Here is an 18,054-nt window from a genome sequence, read left to right as displayed (position 1 = left end):
ACTGGCATCATAGTACTGGAATAGGACAACAAAATTTCAATGGAAATTCCAGTTTTTAGATTATGAAGTAGCAAGAAAATTTTAACTGACTGATAGGAAACAGAGAAGAAAGAGGAAATTGACATGGAAATAATGGGCACAATGTGTACAATTCAGGTCATGATGTCATGAAGTTAATGTTAACTGTGAAATACTAATATATAAGCTGTGTGTGGGGAGGATGATTCTAAATTTTGGATGTGTGTGTGTGTGTATGTGTATGTGTGTGTGTATTCAAAAATTAGCCCTATTGACAAATTAGATGTTCCTCCTTAAACAATATATTCATTCAACCTTTCTAAGCTTTATTTTTCATTATCCATAAAATGAAACAGCTATTAAATAATACAATATTTGGCAAATGGTAGGTTGTGTAATAGTAGAATATTCATTTATCCCATCAATAATGTAATAGTTTATGTTAACCATTGTGTCCTGAAGTCTCACCTGTATCAAAAATACATTTTTTGTGGACTGATGAAACTCAATTCTAGTGAAAAGTAAAGGACAGGAATAAAGGAAAGACTATAGTGAGGAAAATATTTTTAAAAACTGGAAAATTTGTATTTATTAAAATATTAAAATGTTGGCTGGGCATGTGGCGCACATCTGTAATCCTAGAGGCTGGGGAGGCTGAGACAGGAGAATTGTGAGTTCAAAGCCAGCCTCAGAAAAAGCGGGGCACTAAGCAGCTCAGTGAGACCCTGTCTCTAAATAAAGCACAAAATAGGGCTGGGGATGTGGCTCAATGGCCAAGTGCCCCCGAGTTCAATCCCTGGTACACCCTCCCCCGCAAAATTAAAATATTACATGCTTATATGTCTAAAATTAAATCCTTTCTTTTATATTCTTTCATACTCATAATATTTATTACAGATAAAGTGGACATATTTCTTAGCTTAAAAATGTTCTGAAATGCAACATAAAATGTTGATGATACCATGGAAAGCACAGTAATTTCTTGGATGTTCTTTCTTTTACCTATAATTGACTTTCCATTAGATTTTTCATATTTCTGTGAAGGACAGAAGCTGAAATTTCACTTTATTTCTATCATAATCTAGAATGTTCTTTCCCCCATTAGATTGAGCTTTTTCATGTGTAACATCACTTGTTAGTGAGCTTTTCATATTAAGAATGACCAAAATTAGATAAGTTACAGTTCATAGTTACTGCCAACATCCATTCTTTCATTTTTATAATAAAAATAAATACTTCTGTGGAAAGAATATATGCTTTCTAAATAGTTATTTATTCACTTTTGAATATGTATGGATTTAAAGAGCCAGAATAATATCACAGGCACTGGAAATCTTTTTTTTTTTTTTTAAAAAAAAACACTTCTTCATGTCTGCTTAAAAAACAAAGAAAATGAATCCTTTGTCTATACAAAAAAGGATGAAAAATACTTCATGGGATAATTCAGTAAGAGGAGTCAGATTACTTATTTTATCCAAGGAACTGACACAGAAGGATCTCAAATTTTAACCATATATTTACCTTACTATATACTGTTTCAAATGAGTAATTACTAAAACTTTTATTATAATTTTTCTTATATATAATATCATTTTCCTAAAAAGCAAAGTGAATTTTAATAGTGAAAATGGGGGAGATCTAAAGCTTCATTGTTTAGAACTCTCCTATTAATACAGGTATAAAATGGAAACACCAGACTAAACAGATCCTTGACTCCTGCAAGGACTTTGACTTTTGCCAGAGTGAAATGGGACAGGATGACATTTGAGGATTTTTTTTAAAAACAAGAATGGCAGGGGCTGACTTATATTTTTAAAGAGATTGTTTTAGCTGTGGTGTAAGAAGTTGGAGATTGGAGATTATCAGATGACTATTGAGGGCACATACAGGAGACTTGATGGTAGCCCAGACCAGAGGTAATTGGAAGTAATGTGGATATATTTTGAGAAGGATGGCCAGTAGGATATCCTGGACATGGGGTGAGAGAGAGACAATTCAAGCTAAAAATTTGGACCTGAACAATGAAAATGAGAACTGATTGTTTAAAGCAGGGGAACAGTTTAGAATGTAAGACTAGCAATTTCATTTCAGATACATTGAGTGGGTAAGTGTGGAGTTGGTGACTAATGTCTGGGTTGGTGATATAGATTAGATAGTTGTTGGCATTATGTTTAAAGGGTGTGACTTTAAGGAAAAAAAAAACTAAGGGAGTAAGAACATATACAACGGAGAAGAGTGAAGGACCAAGATCATGATGGGTCTGGGAGAAGAAAAGGAAGTGGAGAAGGAATGGCCAGTGGGGTTGGAGTGAGCCAAGTGGAGTGAATTTCAAGATGGAGCGTGAGATCTATAGTGCTTCTGACAGGCCACAACGACACTGGAGGAATCAGCATTGGATTTAGCTGTGCAGGTCACTACTAACTCTGATGAGTGATTTTAGTGAAGCAGAAGTGATAAAAACCTGATTGAACCGATTTTTAAAGCAGAGGGAAGAAACTGAAGAAAGTGAAAACCTGGGAAGCTTTTTGCTATAAAGCAGAGGACGATAAAGGGTTGACTGCTGGCAGGAGATGAGATGAGGTTCAGATTATTTTTGGTTACTGTAAATATGAGCACTATTCATGGGCTGTAAATACTCTTCCCAAGTGTTCACTTGTAAAAAACAGTAAGTAAAACACCAGCCCAAGAGTGAGAGTGGGTCTGAATGCTAGTTTTTCCATTTACTAGTTGTGGGCCTTGGGGCAAGTGAATTAATTTCATAAACATCAATTTTATGGTATATAAAATGGGAATGACAATACCTGCCTCATATTTTTGTTGTAAAATTGATACTAGATAGCATAATTTGAGAGTGTATTGTGGTGGTTAGGATATATAAGGTGGCCAAAAAATCTATGTCAAGCCCTACTAAACCACAAAGTTTTGTCCTTAAATTTGTAATCTAGCAATGAAGTGTACTTTAACTTATAGTAAAATGAGCACAGGTTGAGGAAGTATATAAAGGCATCCAGAAAAACAGTAAATAAATATGTTTAATGGAAATGAAATGAAAAATAATTCTAGGCTGAAATAACTAACTCTATTAGAGGAATAAAAGAATCTCTCATGGGAAAAATAACACTTGAATAGTCTTCATAAAAGAAAAATATATCCATGTGTTTTTTTTAAATTATTTTTAATTTATTCTGATTTTTTTCTATGAAATTGACTTTAGAATTATATTTGTTTCTTGACTGTCTATATGACATCATGAATCTGAGTTGAAAGTAAATATGTTTTTTTGAAATAACTAGGAATAACTTTTAGTTAAGTCAGGAGAATAATTTTAGTGATTGAGTTGGTTAATAACACTTTCAAGGAGTTATGTGTTACCAAAAATGTATGAATTTGCCCAATAACATTGATGGGATTTTTACTCTAACTTCTGCTGCTTTAGCTGCTAAAGATTGAAGATTGAAGAAAATTTAAAAAAAATCTTTGCATTAGTTGGTAGAAGCAAATAAAAATATAAACAAACAAGTCCAATAAGTACCTTCAGAGAGAAGTTCAGAGTTCCAACCAAGGAACAAAAGCAAAGGTAGACAGTTTTATCTAGTGGTACAAGAAGGGTTTATAAAGGAGGTGGAAGACAATTAGGTGTTCTCAAGGTAAGCAAGTGGCAGCACTATATCTTGTTACATGGAGGACTCCTAGTAGAGATGTGACTCCTCGGTTCCTTCTAAGATCAGAAGAAGGCAGTGGATAGTTGCTGGTGCAGGGCATGAGACTAATTCTAGGAATCAAGGTACAGAGGGTAGATAGGGGCCAAAGCACTGTTACCTTAAAAGACTTGGAAAGCCACTGAAGAATTTCACAAGCAGAACTGACTCAGTACATGAGAAAGGGTGTTGTAATAGAAAGTTAGGTCTTTGGCCAAAAGAATTTAAAAAGTTCAAAGGAGAAATAAAGATTGTAAAAGTCCCAGAACAAAAAAGATTTGGTTGAGGATGTGAGTATCATGCTACTTGAGAATTGAAGGTCTTACACTATGTTTCAGGGCACAGTCTCCACTGAAATGTGGTGACACCAGAGCAGGATAATGGTGCTAACACCATCCACTGATTTCTAGAAGTCACAACATATATTTTTTAATGGGAAAGCATAATACTGGGAGTCAAGTTATTTTCCAAGAAAGCTAGACCTTCTGAAAGAGCTGAAGGAGAATGGGCTGGGACACTTTTTTTTTTTTTTTTTTTTTTTTTTGAGATGGCAGACTATTGATCTCAGTAAAGCATCAGAGATCACAGAAAAATGACTGACAGGGAGTAAAGCAATGGGATACTGTCATGGGAGAGGAAAGAAAAGCAGCAGTAACCTTGAAAATGCCCAGGATGAGGCCTGTGAACCCCCTGAGATTCTACTACTTGGGAGGAAGAAGGCAGGGAAAGCTTGAGAAGGTACTTTACACTTTTGACATAATAAATCTCTACTAGAGGAGGAAATAAGAACTACTCACCCTAACTTACATATGAGTTTGCACAATACATAGGTGTTTATTGTAAAAATGTCTTGATTACTTAAGCAAATATGCAATTGGTTTGTGAGAGAAAATGGAGATTACATATATCATTAGGCAATTTGGTTTTTTTTATACGTGGACTTTCCCCAGCCCTGAACCAAATATCCCTATTACTCATAGTGTGTGAATGATTAATAACTCTGTTCCTTTTTCTCCCTCAATTCAATAGTGTGGATTTGACACTTGTCTAGGTTTTTAAATGGACTTTTAATCTGTTGAATTGCCCGTCAGATATCTATTAGCACTAGCATATTTATCACACCACTGAATCCCATCAACTGGTGTCATCTATTTTTTTTTTTTAAATCACTCCCTTTGCTAACAAAAAGAAGAAAAAAAAAAGGAAAAAGGCTGACTTTTATGAGATGAATGATCCCGCTAGGATAATGATTGAACTTACGTTTCATTCCAGTTGACTAAGAAAAAAAATAATTTTTTGACTGGAATATTTCTGTAGTTTCTCACTTGGCACAGCTTCTTCCCAGCATATGTAAGCCAGCAGGAGAAAGAAAATACTTTATAGCTAAAAAGAAACAACATTGATTCAATAAGCTGAATGCTTTAAAGGAAATAGCTTTCTAAATGGGTCAATTATTTTTATAGTCTAAAGTCAAATGATAAAGTGGTGTTTGCTTGTATAAAGTGTGCTTTACAGGTTACTTTAAGAATTTATATTGAGTGTATCAGCAAGATTGCAGAGTAGGAACCCCAAGGCCCACCTTTCCCTGTCCATAGCCACACCAGTTCAACAATACACTGATTAATTCCCTTTGTGGGAAATCCAGAAACCATTGAAGAGGCTCCTATATCCCTATACCCAAGGTGTATGGGAGGGCACAAATAGCCACATCAAAGCTGGTAGGAAAATTCATGCCACTCACTTGCCAGAGTCCCTCCCCAGGCAAAGAGGGGCATCATGGAGGAAGTTCCCCACTCCTGGCTTTGCGCTGGAGACTGAAAGAGAAGACTGGAACTTATATCTAACACCAGACTTTGTGGGGGCAAGACGATTCAAGGGACTTGTTTCCCACATCTCATTGTAGGCAGGAAAGGCCACCACCAGGTTGGGGATTGCTGAGAGCAATGATGGTGGTATGAACTAGAACATCAACATCATGAATACCCCAACTCAGCATAAAAGGAAGAGGAAAAATATCTTTCTTTCTGTCCATAAACTTTTTAAAAAACATATTTGAATTTACAAATATGTTTATTTGTATTTTCTTACTGATTTTTAACTTATCACACTGCAGAAAGTGAATGAGATCTATATTATATAGGTTATTTGAAGTCTGTTTTTGGTCATTTAAAATAAATGTTTCATGTATGCTTGACAGGAATTTGTATTTCTAAATTATTTCCTCTAGGGTACAATACAAATTTATTGGATCATGCTTGTTAGTTGTATTTGCTCATTCTTCTGTATTTTTCCCCAATGTGTCTCATTAATCTATCAGTTCCTGAGAGAGGAATATTTTATATCATTCACCATTATAGTAGCTCTGTCAATCTTTCCTTGCATTTTTGTCAACTGTTTTACTTTGTTTCATCTTTCTAGTGAATTGAATATTTCCTACCATGTAGTGACTTTATATTTAATAATGCTTTTTGATTCAGAGTCCATTATGTTAATCTATATATCAATGTTTGGTTGGTGTGTGCAAGGTATTTATATTGAGAGATATTGCATATGTCTCCCATATATTTCTTAACATGGTAATGTAATGAGCCAAGTTTATAAATGAATCTTCAGCAATATGAGTGAAAGATATAATTCTACACATGTGCTTTCTGATGGCAAAGAATATATGACAAGCAGTCTATAGATGCCGTTTAATTCTTCATAAAGAAGACACTCTCTTGGACAGAACAAATTTTAGTTTGTTCATGTGTTCACAGTCTCTCATAATTAAAAATGTCAGATCATTTTTGCACGAAGATACTTTATTACATAATATGCATTACTGTACACATTAGGCATTTATGCATAATTAATCTGGTATTCTATTTGTCATAACATAGTATTATACTTTATGAGTGATTTAAGGGATTTTTAAAAATATTTTTCACTGACTTTTTAATATAACCTCTTCATACAATGTGATTCTACCTTATTAATTGTTACTAATGATAATTTTTACAGTTGTTAACCAACATCTTTTCCACTTCCATTAATTACTATAGACTCAATTTTATAGATGCTGGCCCCCAGGTCCTCAAACCCTAGGTTTATATCTCTACTAAAATATCTTATTTGCTCTCAGAGTGTCTTCTTTCTTTACAGTCATCACTTCTTCAACTTATATTTCTGTCCTCTGTCCTCTGCAATAACATTGCAGCCTAAGTATTCATGCTTTCCAGGACCCAGGTGGCCATCTCACAAACCAAGGCCAACTTGTTCCTCTTTTCAAGGGAGTTTGTTTAGAAACTTTCAACAGATCTTTTTTGAGCATCTATAATAACCTAGGAAATGTTTTGGAGACTACAGGTTATCAAATACACACAGATGTGCCTTGTCACATGAATTTTATAAAAGGTGACAGAGGAGAAGGAACTAATAATATGCAATTATGAAGATAATAAGCATGATGCTATATATAATATATATATATATATATATATATTTATCTCATCATGGAGTAAGATAAAGTCACTTTCAATCATAAAGAGGAGAAAGCTAAAGAAGAATTTCTTTCCTGTATCATGAGAGATTTAGCTTAAATATGGATGGATTCTTAATCAGTATAATGAAATCATGGAAAAAATTCTTTAATCAACTTATGCTAAGTAAGATGCATTCTCATTTATCTTTGATAAGTTGCCTGGAGCCTTTACTGACAGCGGGTCTTAGAGTAGATCATAATGCAGTTTTAAATCCATCAACTTTTTTATTTTGGAATTCTGAACTTTAATAAATTAGTTTCAACCACTGCCATTAAATCTAGTCTTAATGACTAAAGTCAGAGAGGCAATTACCACTTTGTTATTTTTGTGCCCTAGTTTGTTAATACTTATGCTTCTGGAGATACCTCTGGCTTAGGTCCTTCTTTGTTGTTTCTTTCCAGTGTGGTAGCCTGCCTTCAGGATGGTCTCTAATGATCCCTCCTCCTGGTATTCAAAATCTGGTATCATCCCTTCTCACAGTACCAATATGAGAAGTTTTGATGCCAAGATGAGGTTATAGAAGATGGCTTCTTCTGTCTCTGTGCCCCTTGCTCATGAACTCTCTCTTTCCCTACTGGATCATTTGCTCTGGTATATAAACAATTGCTCTGTCTTGGGGAAACTCAGAGACAACTCAGTGGAAAGGAATCCAAGTTTTCACACCTACACACCCTGAGGAACTGAGGAGTGCCAACAACCAAGCAAGTGATCTTGGGAGTAGGTTCTTCTGTCCCAGTGAAGCTTGAGATGACTGTGGCCTCAGTGGACAATTTGACTGCAACACATAAGATCTTGAGCCAGACCCATCTACCTAAGTTGCTCCCCACGTTCTTGACCCTCAAAACGTCAGCTAGTCAGTGTTTATTGGACTAAGCTGCTAAATTTGGGGTAATTTGTTATGTAGCAACTGATAGGACACTAACAAACCTACAATAAAATTATAATTTGTCACCATAAAAGATGTCTTACTGGAACCTCTTCTGTCAGGAATTCTAAGGTGACCGGACCATGGGCTCTCTAAGAGAAGAAGACCAGTGGGTTTTTCCCCTCCTATTCCAGACCTGCTTGTGTAGTTTGTTCTTCTAATGAATGAATGGGATAAATTTGCTTCTTCTATCAAAATTCTCATTTATTCATTGATTATAGATACATTTGTAGAAAAAAATATTATTTGGTATCTATAATTTATGTATACACACACATACCACCTCTATGTAACTGTGTTTAAAATGGTCTAAATATTTTCTTTCCGCATATAGGTCTAATGTAGAGAAAGATGAAAAAGGCGAGTTTGATAGATAGATTATATTTATACAAACACACAATGTGTTTTAACTCTATAGATGCATTTGATGTTTATATACATATGTGAATATTTATATATTGTAAAAACTTATATTACATGTATTCTCCTCAATTTATATGATTACACACACAGTACTTGCTCTATACATATAGCTTTACCTCTATTTATCTAGAGATTTTACATTTGAATTAAAATTAAGTGATATATTTTGGTGGCTAGAAAATTTAGCAATGTATAATATTATATATCAGCCCTTTAAAATTCATCATAAAATTAGGAAAGAGAAAAATGTATAAAAGTACCATTCCATGAATTTGGAAGAAATGTGTGTGTGTTTGTGTGTGGGGGGTTTATTTACATAGGTAATATTTTTCCTTAAATTGACTCTGTAAGCATTTATACAGTTTATTTATTTGCAAAAAAAATCATATCAAGCATAGGTAATATTTTTCCTAAAATTGACTCTGTAAGCATTTATACAGTTTATTTATTTGCAAAAAAATCATATCAAGCAAAATTATTTATCATTACTAAAATTATTCCTTTCAGTTTTTTTGAGATCCCAAATGCATTACATATAATATTTTCACCAACAAATTAGTATTCTAATATCAACTTTAATTTAATCAGTATTCTCCTATATGGGTAGTCATAAGAAATTCAAATGTATTATGCTATCTTACACTAATTATTTTAAGAGAATACTACATCATAGATTCAACCTAAAATCCAGAGTTATTTATGCATAAATAAATATGTGGTTTCTTTTATTGGAATTCAAGTAATTATTGGCTAATTCTCACTATATCGAGGTATTAATCTTACAAAATATCTACCACTCAATAACTTGATGAGAATCAGAGTGTTTTCTTTTTCTATTTGTAAACTAATTCTCTCTCTCTCTCAGCACCACATAAAAATAAAATAAAGATGCTGTGTCCACTGAAAACTAAAATAAATATTTAAAAATTCTCTCTCTCTCTCTCTCTCTCTCTCTCTCTCTCTCTTAACATAAGTCATTTAAATCCAAATACTATAAAGACAATTTTATGGTAGCCATCTAATAGGATGAGTATTTTCTATTTCCACAATGATTATTGACAACAGCAATTCTTTTTAATATGGAGGAGATTGGAAGAAGTGGGGAAATAAATGACCACTGAGAATCGGAACTTTTAAAATGTTCTTTTACCAATAAAGATAAGTTTATGCCAATTGATTTCTAAATTTGTATGAAATACTTGCTCCTGCAAATGAGAACAAGATAAATTTTGCTCTAATTGGAAGTTGTGTAAAAACTAATTACCCCTTTTGTGGGAAAACCTGCCACCACTCACCTGCCCATCCATGCCTCTGGAATGTTGTGTACCGCATAGACTGTGAAGCTGAGATGGGAATGGAGTCCAGGATTTACACTGGAAATGCTTCCAGGTGCATTTACAGGCTGAAAATCAGCGTAAAAGCTGTGACAATAGACATCAATAAGCTGGTAGATGGATGTGGATAGTTCAGTTGTCACTTTCTCTATAAAGCCTAGGGGAGAAAAAGGTAAAGATCAGGACATCTGTGAGGGTTATATTTATCATAAGCTATCAATTATGACTTTGAAATTCCTTATGATAAAGTTTAAGTAAAATTTAATTAAAATGACCTTTACCAACAGAAGTCAATTAGCCATCTGTGTCTTTGAATACAGTCTGGCTTAGGTGCTAGTAGTTTAGCTATCAATAGTCTTTCTTACTTTCAGCAGTAGACATTTTGCAAACATGGTCTTCTAGTCACCTTCTACTCACTTTAGAATTATTTTCAGACAAGGAATGTTTTCTACATATATAAATGCTATCTAGAGAATTAATCATAACAAGTTTGATTATGCTATGTTGTTTATTATTAACTAGCACGACAGTGTGCTGGTATTAAAAGAAAATGATAATGCTACGTGACTGGGATTTGAAACAAGCTCAAAATGAAGGATTTGTGATGCTTACTAAATCTCTTCAAAATCAAATCCTCTCCTAAATTTTACCATTAGCTATTTAAAACATTTATTGATTATTACTGAAAGAGACTTGTCATGCATGAAGAAAAAAGACTAAGTGTATGGGCTATGAGTTTTCTCTTGGTAGCTGTGGAGATGTTGAGAGAACAAGTAGGTACATCATCAGAAATATCATTAGAAATGATGTTCTGAAGATCTTCTGTAATTCCAAAATATGCCGGACCAAGTCATCTGGCTCAGGTGTTTGTTTAAACACATGCAACTTCCTCTTAAGTTGTTTCTGAAACATGTTGCTTTTTGGATTTTAGTTGCTTTGAAAAAAACAATGGTACAAAGAGCTAGCTTTTCCTTTAGTAGTCAGCTCTGCACCTGTGCTGGGGCACGTGATGTAGTACTTCAGGAAAGAGGCCAGCTTCAGCATGGAGCTTCTTCTAGCCCCTCAGGGCTCTCTCCATGCTGAAACATTCTTTATTGTTCAACACCTGCTATTATTCACTTAGTTATTCATAAATTTTACTTGTTTACTACATTTCTTATATTGTGCCCTTTGTTGAAACAGCCTGGGGTGGGAGGGACTAGCAGAGTCCCAATTAAAAAAAAACTCCAATTAAATTGATTTGAGAAATTATCAACAACAATAATGAAGCGGAACAGTAAAATAGCATAAAACAGTATTAAAACAAGCCTCATCAATCTCTGGAGGCTAACTAACAGGGATTTTCCTGAACCATAGGAGTCAAAGAATTAAAAATGTACGGAAACATCTTTTCTCCCAGTCCCCAAATTGTACAGAAGCAGGAAGCACAAACTTCTTGTCAATAATTCCCAATCTTGTGCACATGTGCTAATGATTATCTATCTAAAAAGAATCATAGAGCTGGGTTAGAAATATTATTAATTCAAGTCCTAGCACATACTTTGGGGATCCTTAATCATTTGGATAATTACTCAAATTCTATTTGTGTGTGTGTGTATGTGTGTGTGTGTGTGTGTGTGTGTGTAGAAAGCCAGTTCTTATTTGCTTCTTTGAGTTGTTTAAGAGATGTGTGCATATGCATTGCACTACTTTCCAGAGCTCTGAATGAAGAATATACTTTAAATAATATCATCAAAATGTATTAAGGACACAATCCCTGGGCTTGGTGGAGAAATATGGTGAAATAATGCATATCACAACTGAGATACTCCTGGAAAAGAATTATAGCACCATGAAATAAAGAAGCAATGACAATGTATATGTAATTAAATAGAGTAATTAGAATCTGTCATAATTTATCATAGGAGATAAATCTCTATGCAAATTGCTGTACACTTTTGTGGAATTTTATATTTATTTCTCTGAGGAATATGAGGGGAAGAAAGTTCATTACAGCATTCCTAGCAGAAAGTAAGTGAGGCCAGTTCCATATTGATCTTCCTCCAGCTTTCCATCCCACTCACTACTCCTTAGACTCTGTGCTGGTAATATTGTGATGGAGTGTTCATCCCATCTATTCCTCCCTGGTGGGATGGAATTTATGAACAGATAGAACAGCGGCCTTTCCAGTCACTCATTTTTTTTCTTCATACCCTCTGCTGGTCCACTACTTTCTATGAGAGAGGTGGGGGAGTTCCTCAGATATAATCTACTGTCTTCTTTTAATAATGGGAGTTAGAAAAAAGAGGATATCCTTCTGTACACAATTTTTTACTGAAAAGAGTAAGGATGTGGAGGCAACTTGGAGTTATCTCTGCATCCAAGGTTAGTAACTGAACATCTATGAGTCAATCTCTTTAAAAATGCTTGGAGTGTTCCTGTGCCAAAAACCATCTGCCTGTGCAAACAAGACCAGCCCTGACCACACCCTGCAATGAAGTATGATCGTATCTTTTATGTATACTAAGACAACTGAGGATCAAAGAGTTTACTCTGGGGTCACAGAGTTAAGAAGTGGTTGAAAGTTGGACCCTGCTCTACATCACACACACCCACCATTTTCTCTAGAAACTGTCCTCTTGTATTTTCTAATAATATAGTCCTGGAACTCTGGTGAATACTGATTATTCCATAACCTAATCCTTTTATCTGGTCTTTCAAATAGAGTTTGAATTTAAATTTGAAACTAGTGACTTTGGAGATCTGCAATTTTCTCATCTTTGTTACATCAAAGTATAATTAATAGTAAAATTTTGCAGTGTCTTAGAATTACTATCAGGAAGATTTTAATATTTCTTTAATTTTAATAGATCTCTTTTCTCCCTTATTAAAATATATCAGGATGAAAGTTAAAATAATGTGAATTTCTTTTCCCTTGAAGAATTATCACTTCCATTAGTGAAAGGGTTTTAGTAAAGTATTTCTTCCCCTCACAAAGTATTTCACATAGTTAGGGCATAGTTACTACAGTATTTGGATTAAACATTGAAAAAAATATTTGGAGTTCTATAAGTGAATCTTTTTCTTTCTTTTTAAAATATGTGAGTATATGTATGTCTTACCTTTTACTGAAGTCTGTGAATCATGATGAAAACTCTGAAAAAAAAGGGTCCAAAAACATACTTGTTATTCAGATGGCAAATTTACAAAGTAATCAAACCTATAATAACCAAAATCTAAACAATAAAATATCTCTGGAATGAGAAAAAGATAAAATATTTCTTAGCATCATATGTCCATCTTGCTTATTAAAGAAAGAATCTAAATTATATGAAAAAAGAAACATTTCTGAATACTCTAATAAAAAGTGTGAGTTATTTAATTTTTAATAAAAGAAATTGCTAGAATAGGTTTAGTTCTTTTCATTATTATTAGAATTATTCTACATACATTGTTTAAGTTCTGTCTTCCTTCCATGACACTAATTGTTTTACATAATGCATTTCCAGTTCTATTTTATGTTGTCTCTCTTATTATTAGCAATTATTCAAATGTAAACTTTGGTTAGTGCCAAAAAGAGGACTCTATTGAAGTAGATCAAGTTATGTAGAATCACTGTATAGTTTTATTTCTTTCTTTAATTTTAGGGTATTAAAAAAAACAGCTAACTGTCAAACACTAGAGAAAGATAGTGCATCTTGAATCAGAGCTTTAGAAAAACTAACAATCTAATGTTTCACTTTTGATTATTTTCATTGTTATTTATGCTCATTTTCTTTGTTATCATGTTCATTTCCATTAGCATCATGACATTTATTTATTTAGTCATTTATACTCCAATTACTTAGGATTAGGATTTTCTGGTTATAACTTTATTATCATGAAAATTGTACAGGGTTGTTAGTAGAGTCACTAAAATTAAAACTTCAGCCCAAAAGAAAATTCAATTTTCTAATAAGGTTAAATTTTGACACAGGATATTTAAGAATTTAAATACACACACACACACACACACACACACACACACACACGGTCTCACTATGTTGCCTAGGCTGACTTTGAACTCCTTAGCTCCTCTATCTTGAGTAGCTGGGAATTTAGATACATTCTACCATGTCTGACCCTAAACACTTTTTAAGTAAAATTTTAAAGTTTGTTTTAAAGGAAATCCAATTAATTAAGAAACATATAAAGACTACAGTATTCCAGTAAAGAGTAAACATTTCTGTCATTTAAAAACATAATTAAATTTATATAAAACATTTCACTTAAAAGCATCATTATATGAACCTACTAAGAAGCTTTTCTATTAGGTAAAATATCTCATCTGTATATAGCATCAACCACTGATCTTAAAAACTGCACGTAAGGTATTCACTTCATCCACGTGAGTGAGACTATTAAAGATGTTAACCTGGATTAACTAGAATCCAATTTCTTCAGAAATACAGACTTGCATTATAAAATCACCATGACATCCACCTACACCACAACGTGAAAGAACATATTTTTCATTTTTGTGGTTCATTTTTTTGTGTGAGTATTTAATGGAAATACATTAGGTGAACTTCTAGAATATTATTTGAAGGATAGAAATTTGTTTCCAGTGCTAAGTGGGAGCATGGAATACAGCATAAATGCATTTGTGACATAATTCTTTAACTTGGCAAAGCTTGCATTTAATAAAAAACTAATTACTTCCCTGTATAGCAGGAAATAGTCTCTTGCAAGTTGACCAAAACTGCAGCCAAGAAAAAAGAAAACTTCTCAAATTTCAGAGTTTGTTGGCAGTAGACCTGGAGTTCTCAGTATTTCTTTAATCTTAGTTTTGTGGTGGGAGGATAGTTTGAATTGTTTTGGCATTGTTAACTAAAGTTGGTTACTGCACAAATTCTGCAAAATGTACTTAATATTTGTGCCAACATTCTTAAATAGGTGGACTCACAATTAAGATAGAATGGAAAAAGAGATGGACAAAAAGTATGACTGTAGATGATGTAGAATAAATGAACTTTTAAATTCTGCTAAAAATAAAAATGTTCTCTTTTGGGTGGTAATGGTTACTGAACTATCTATTTTGACCACTATATATACTAAATAAAACTCATAATTGTTAACTCTTTTCTTCATTTATATTCATGAAAATCATTTCAGTCTTATAAAAATACCACAAATTTTTATATAATGAGTTAAGTTGTACAGAAAACTTATGCAAGATTTAGTGGTTCTAAGTACATAGATTGATGAAATGCAAAGGTGAACTCCTCTTGGGTATTCTAATTGTGCATGGCTTTCATAGAAATAATCAATTTCTACATGAAGTCTTCTTTTGGCTTCCACTACATTGAAAGTTTGATATTTCTGAAAAAATTTTCATTTTTATCCTTTTAAGGAGTTTTCCCTTCAGTTAAGACTATTTAGATCTTTTCAATTCAAATGTCCAGCACTTGGTATCATCTTCAAAATACTCATTTTCTGAAATTCCTTAAAAGGATAAAAATGAAAATTTTCACAGAAAATGAGTATTTTGAAGATGATGCTTTTTATACCTAGGAATAACAGTATTGTTTAAAGCGTTGCATACTAAAATTATATTTTCTTCATTCCAGTTGATCTGTTACTTGTTTCTACTGATTCACCAAGTGCTGGACATTTGAATTGAAAAGATTCAAATAGTCTTGACTGAAGGGGTAACACATGTTCACATTCCTAGATCTGGTCCCTTCCAATGGCAAAGGTTCATACTTGTCCTAAGGCGGTGAGATGATGTGGAGCTAACATGTGCTGAGGGAATTGTAGACATCATGTTGACCTCATGAGGATGATTCTAAAAACCTGCCTCCAGTACTCTTCTCACCACTCCAGAAATAGTAATGACTCTTAGTAAAGCAGCCAATCATCTGGGCCCTTTGTTAATTCCTCTATTCACAAGAACCCTGAAAATTCTGGTTATTTTATTTAGAAATAGAGAAAACTAAAACTCAGAGAAGTGCATTTAATTTTCCAAAGTACAGTGAGCTAGAAATGGATAGATCTTGAATTCAAACCATGTTTGCATTAGCCTAAGCTCACCATATCTTATTATTAGCTTTAGGTACTTAGAATGTCTCCAAAATGTTTTAATCTACAAGAAACTAATTACTTGTTGAAAGTTTGTTCTTACTACCTTGGTATCCTGATCTAACTTCATTTATTAGAAGGCTCTTCTTTACCATCAAATAATTTTCACATTTTTAAGTTAATTGAAACATTTGTTTTCAAAACATACTGGTGGTATGCTTTTTAAGACTATGGAATACTTTTTTTTTACTCTAACACAAAATAGAAAAATATGGTCAAATTAAATTTGATCACATCAGATTTTTTTATGTTGTTATCATTTGTGAAGACCATAGACCTTAATATCTACGCATGCAAACCGTTTGGAGACTGTGTAATTATTTCATTTCCTTTTATAATAATTAGAAAGTTAAACAGTAGGTGTTTACCCATGAAGGAAAACTTGTGGAAACAAGCCACATCTGCCTTAGACACTGAATTTTGAAGTTTATTGATGATATTATTTATGATTCGATTTCACAAATGCTTTGTGCTTTCAGTTTTTAGTCAATGTTTATCTTCGTTTTATTTGGTGATATGCTTCTATTGCTTCCCAGAATACCACTGACACTGTTCAGATAATATAAGTAATTTATTCAATTTCTACATTTGTTTTCACTGTTCTATCACATAAAACAAGTCCTGATTAACATAAGATGTAGACAGTCATTTCCCTATTTGAGAATATAAGCAGTAAGCACAATAATTTAAACATTTGGTGAAAATATAATTATGTGCATCTTAAGTCAACCATTTGGAAATTTCGAGGCTGACATATTTGAAGAAAGTATAATCTCTGTTGTTCCTTTTATGCAGATAAGGAAGATACACACTCTCAAGAAGTGTCACCTGTGTTAAGAACGTGTATACAGACCTGTGTCCAAATCTCTGTTTTGTCATGTATTAGTCCCCTGTACACAACACTATGAACATCAGATTTTGACAATAAAATAAACATTACAATGCCAACTTAATGGCATTGCTTGAGGATTAGTTGAAATAAAAATTAATGTATATGTGAAATTATTTTATATATTGAGATGCACTATCAAGTATAAGTTACTATGATTCCCCCTTAGCTGTAGTTTTTCTCTGTGAGATTTGTTACCTTGGTCAATCACCTTCTGAAAATATTAAATGGAAAGCCCCCCAAACAAATAATTTATCTTTTAAATTATGCACCACTCTAAGTAGAGCAAAGAAATCTCTTTTTGTCCACACTTTCCCAACCAGGCCTTTAATGATCCCTTTTTCCAATATATCTACACTGTATATACTACCTGCCCAGTAGTCATTTGGTAGTCATTGAGGTTATCAGATTGAATGTCACAGCAGTGCAGTTGTAGCATTCAAGAAATCCTTTCTTTCCTTAACAGTAGCTCCAAAGTGCAAGAGTAGTAATGCTGTCAATTTTATTATAGTGTGTTATTAAAATTCTTCTATTTTATTTTTATTGCTCTTAGTCTGTTAATGTAACTAATTTATAAACTACACTTATAATATTATAGATATATCTGTATAGGAGAAAACAGTATATATAGGGTTTGGTACTATTTATGATTTCAGGCATACCCTGGGGATCTTAGACATATTTCCTGAGGATAAAAGAGGAAATAATAATAATAATAATAATAATAATAATAATAGTAATAATTATTATTATATCCCTTTCTGTTTTATTTTATGTTAAAGTAATAATTTTGGATGCATTGTAACCAGATTTCATGTTTTTATTTGGCAATAGCCACACTAATAATTCTCCCTTTATTTCTGGGATTTAGAAAAACCACGTGATGTCCATTTTTAAATCCCCTTAAACCAGAAAATCAGCAAAGGATGTAGTATTCAGAAAAATGCACTCATAATTCCTAGTAGTATTATGCACTACAAATTCAGTAAAAGATAACTGAGAAGCTGATACCTTCTTTTCTAATTATGTGCTTGAATACACGAGCATGGGCACTTATAAGGGCACACATTAATGGTTGTGAGAGTCATCAATAGCCTATATAAACATGTGCATGTGAAATGTTATATTTATCTAGGTAGGACTG

The 18,054-nt window shown here is 33.1% G+C and overlaps 1 protein-coding gene across 3 annotated transcripts in view; it reads right to left on the bottom strand.

The window, feature by feature from the left end:
• Pik3c2g (phosphatidylinositol-4-phosphate 3-kinase catalytic subunit type 2 gamma) overlaps window positions 1-18,054 on the bottom strand; it is a 385,322-nt gene that overhangs the window by 265,211 nt on the left and 102,057 nt on the right. For all 3 annotated transcript variants that reach the window (XM_058576231.1, XM_058576230.1, XM_058576232.1), the window contains 3 exons: window positions 13,024-13,057; window positions 9,884-10,079; window positions 4,977-5,099 (listed from right to left, as the gene is read on the bottom strand). In XM_058576231.1, coding sequence (XP_058432214.1) covers window positions 4,977-5,099; window positions 9,884-10,079; window positions 13,024-13,057 — 353 coding nt within the window. The remainder of the gene's footprint in view (window positions 1-4,976; window positions 5,100-9,883; window positions 10,080-13,023; window positions 13,058-18,054) is intronic.

This window comes from Marmota monax, unplaced genomic scaffold (genome assembly GCF_021218885.2).
Source record: "Marmota monax isolate L192 unplaced genomic scaffold, Marmota_monax_Labrador192_F-V1.1 WCK01_AAM20220418_F8-fsc00012, whole genome shotgun sequence".
NCBI classification, from domain to species: domain Eukaryota; kingdom Metazoa; phylum Chordata; class Mammalia; order Rodentia; family Sciuridae; genus Marmota; species Marmota monax.
This window is presented reverse-complemented; position numbering and strand designations above follow the sequence as displayed.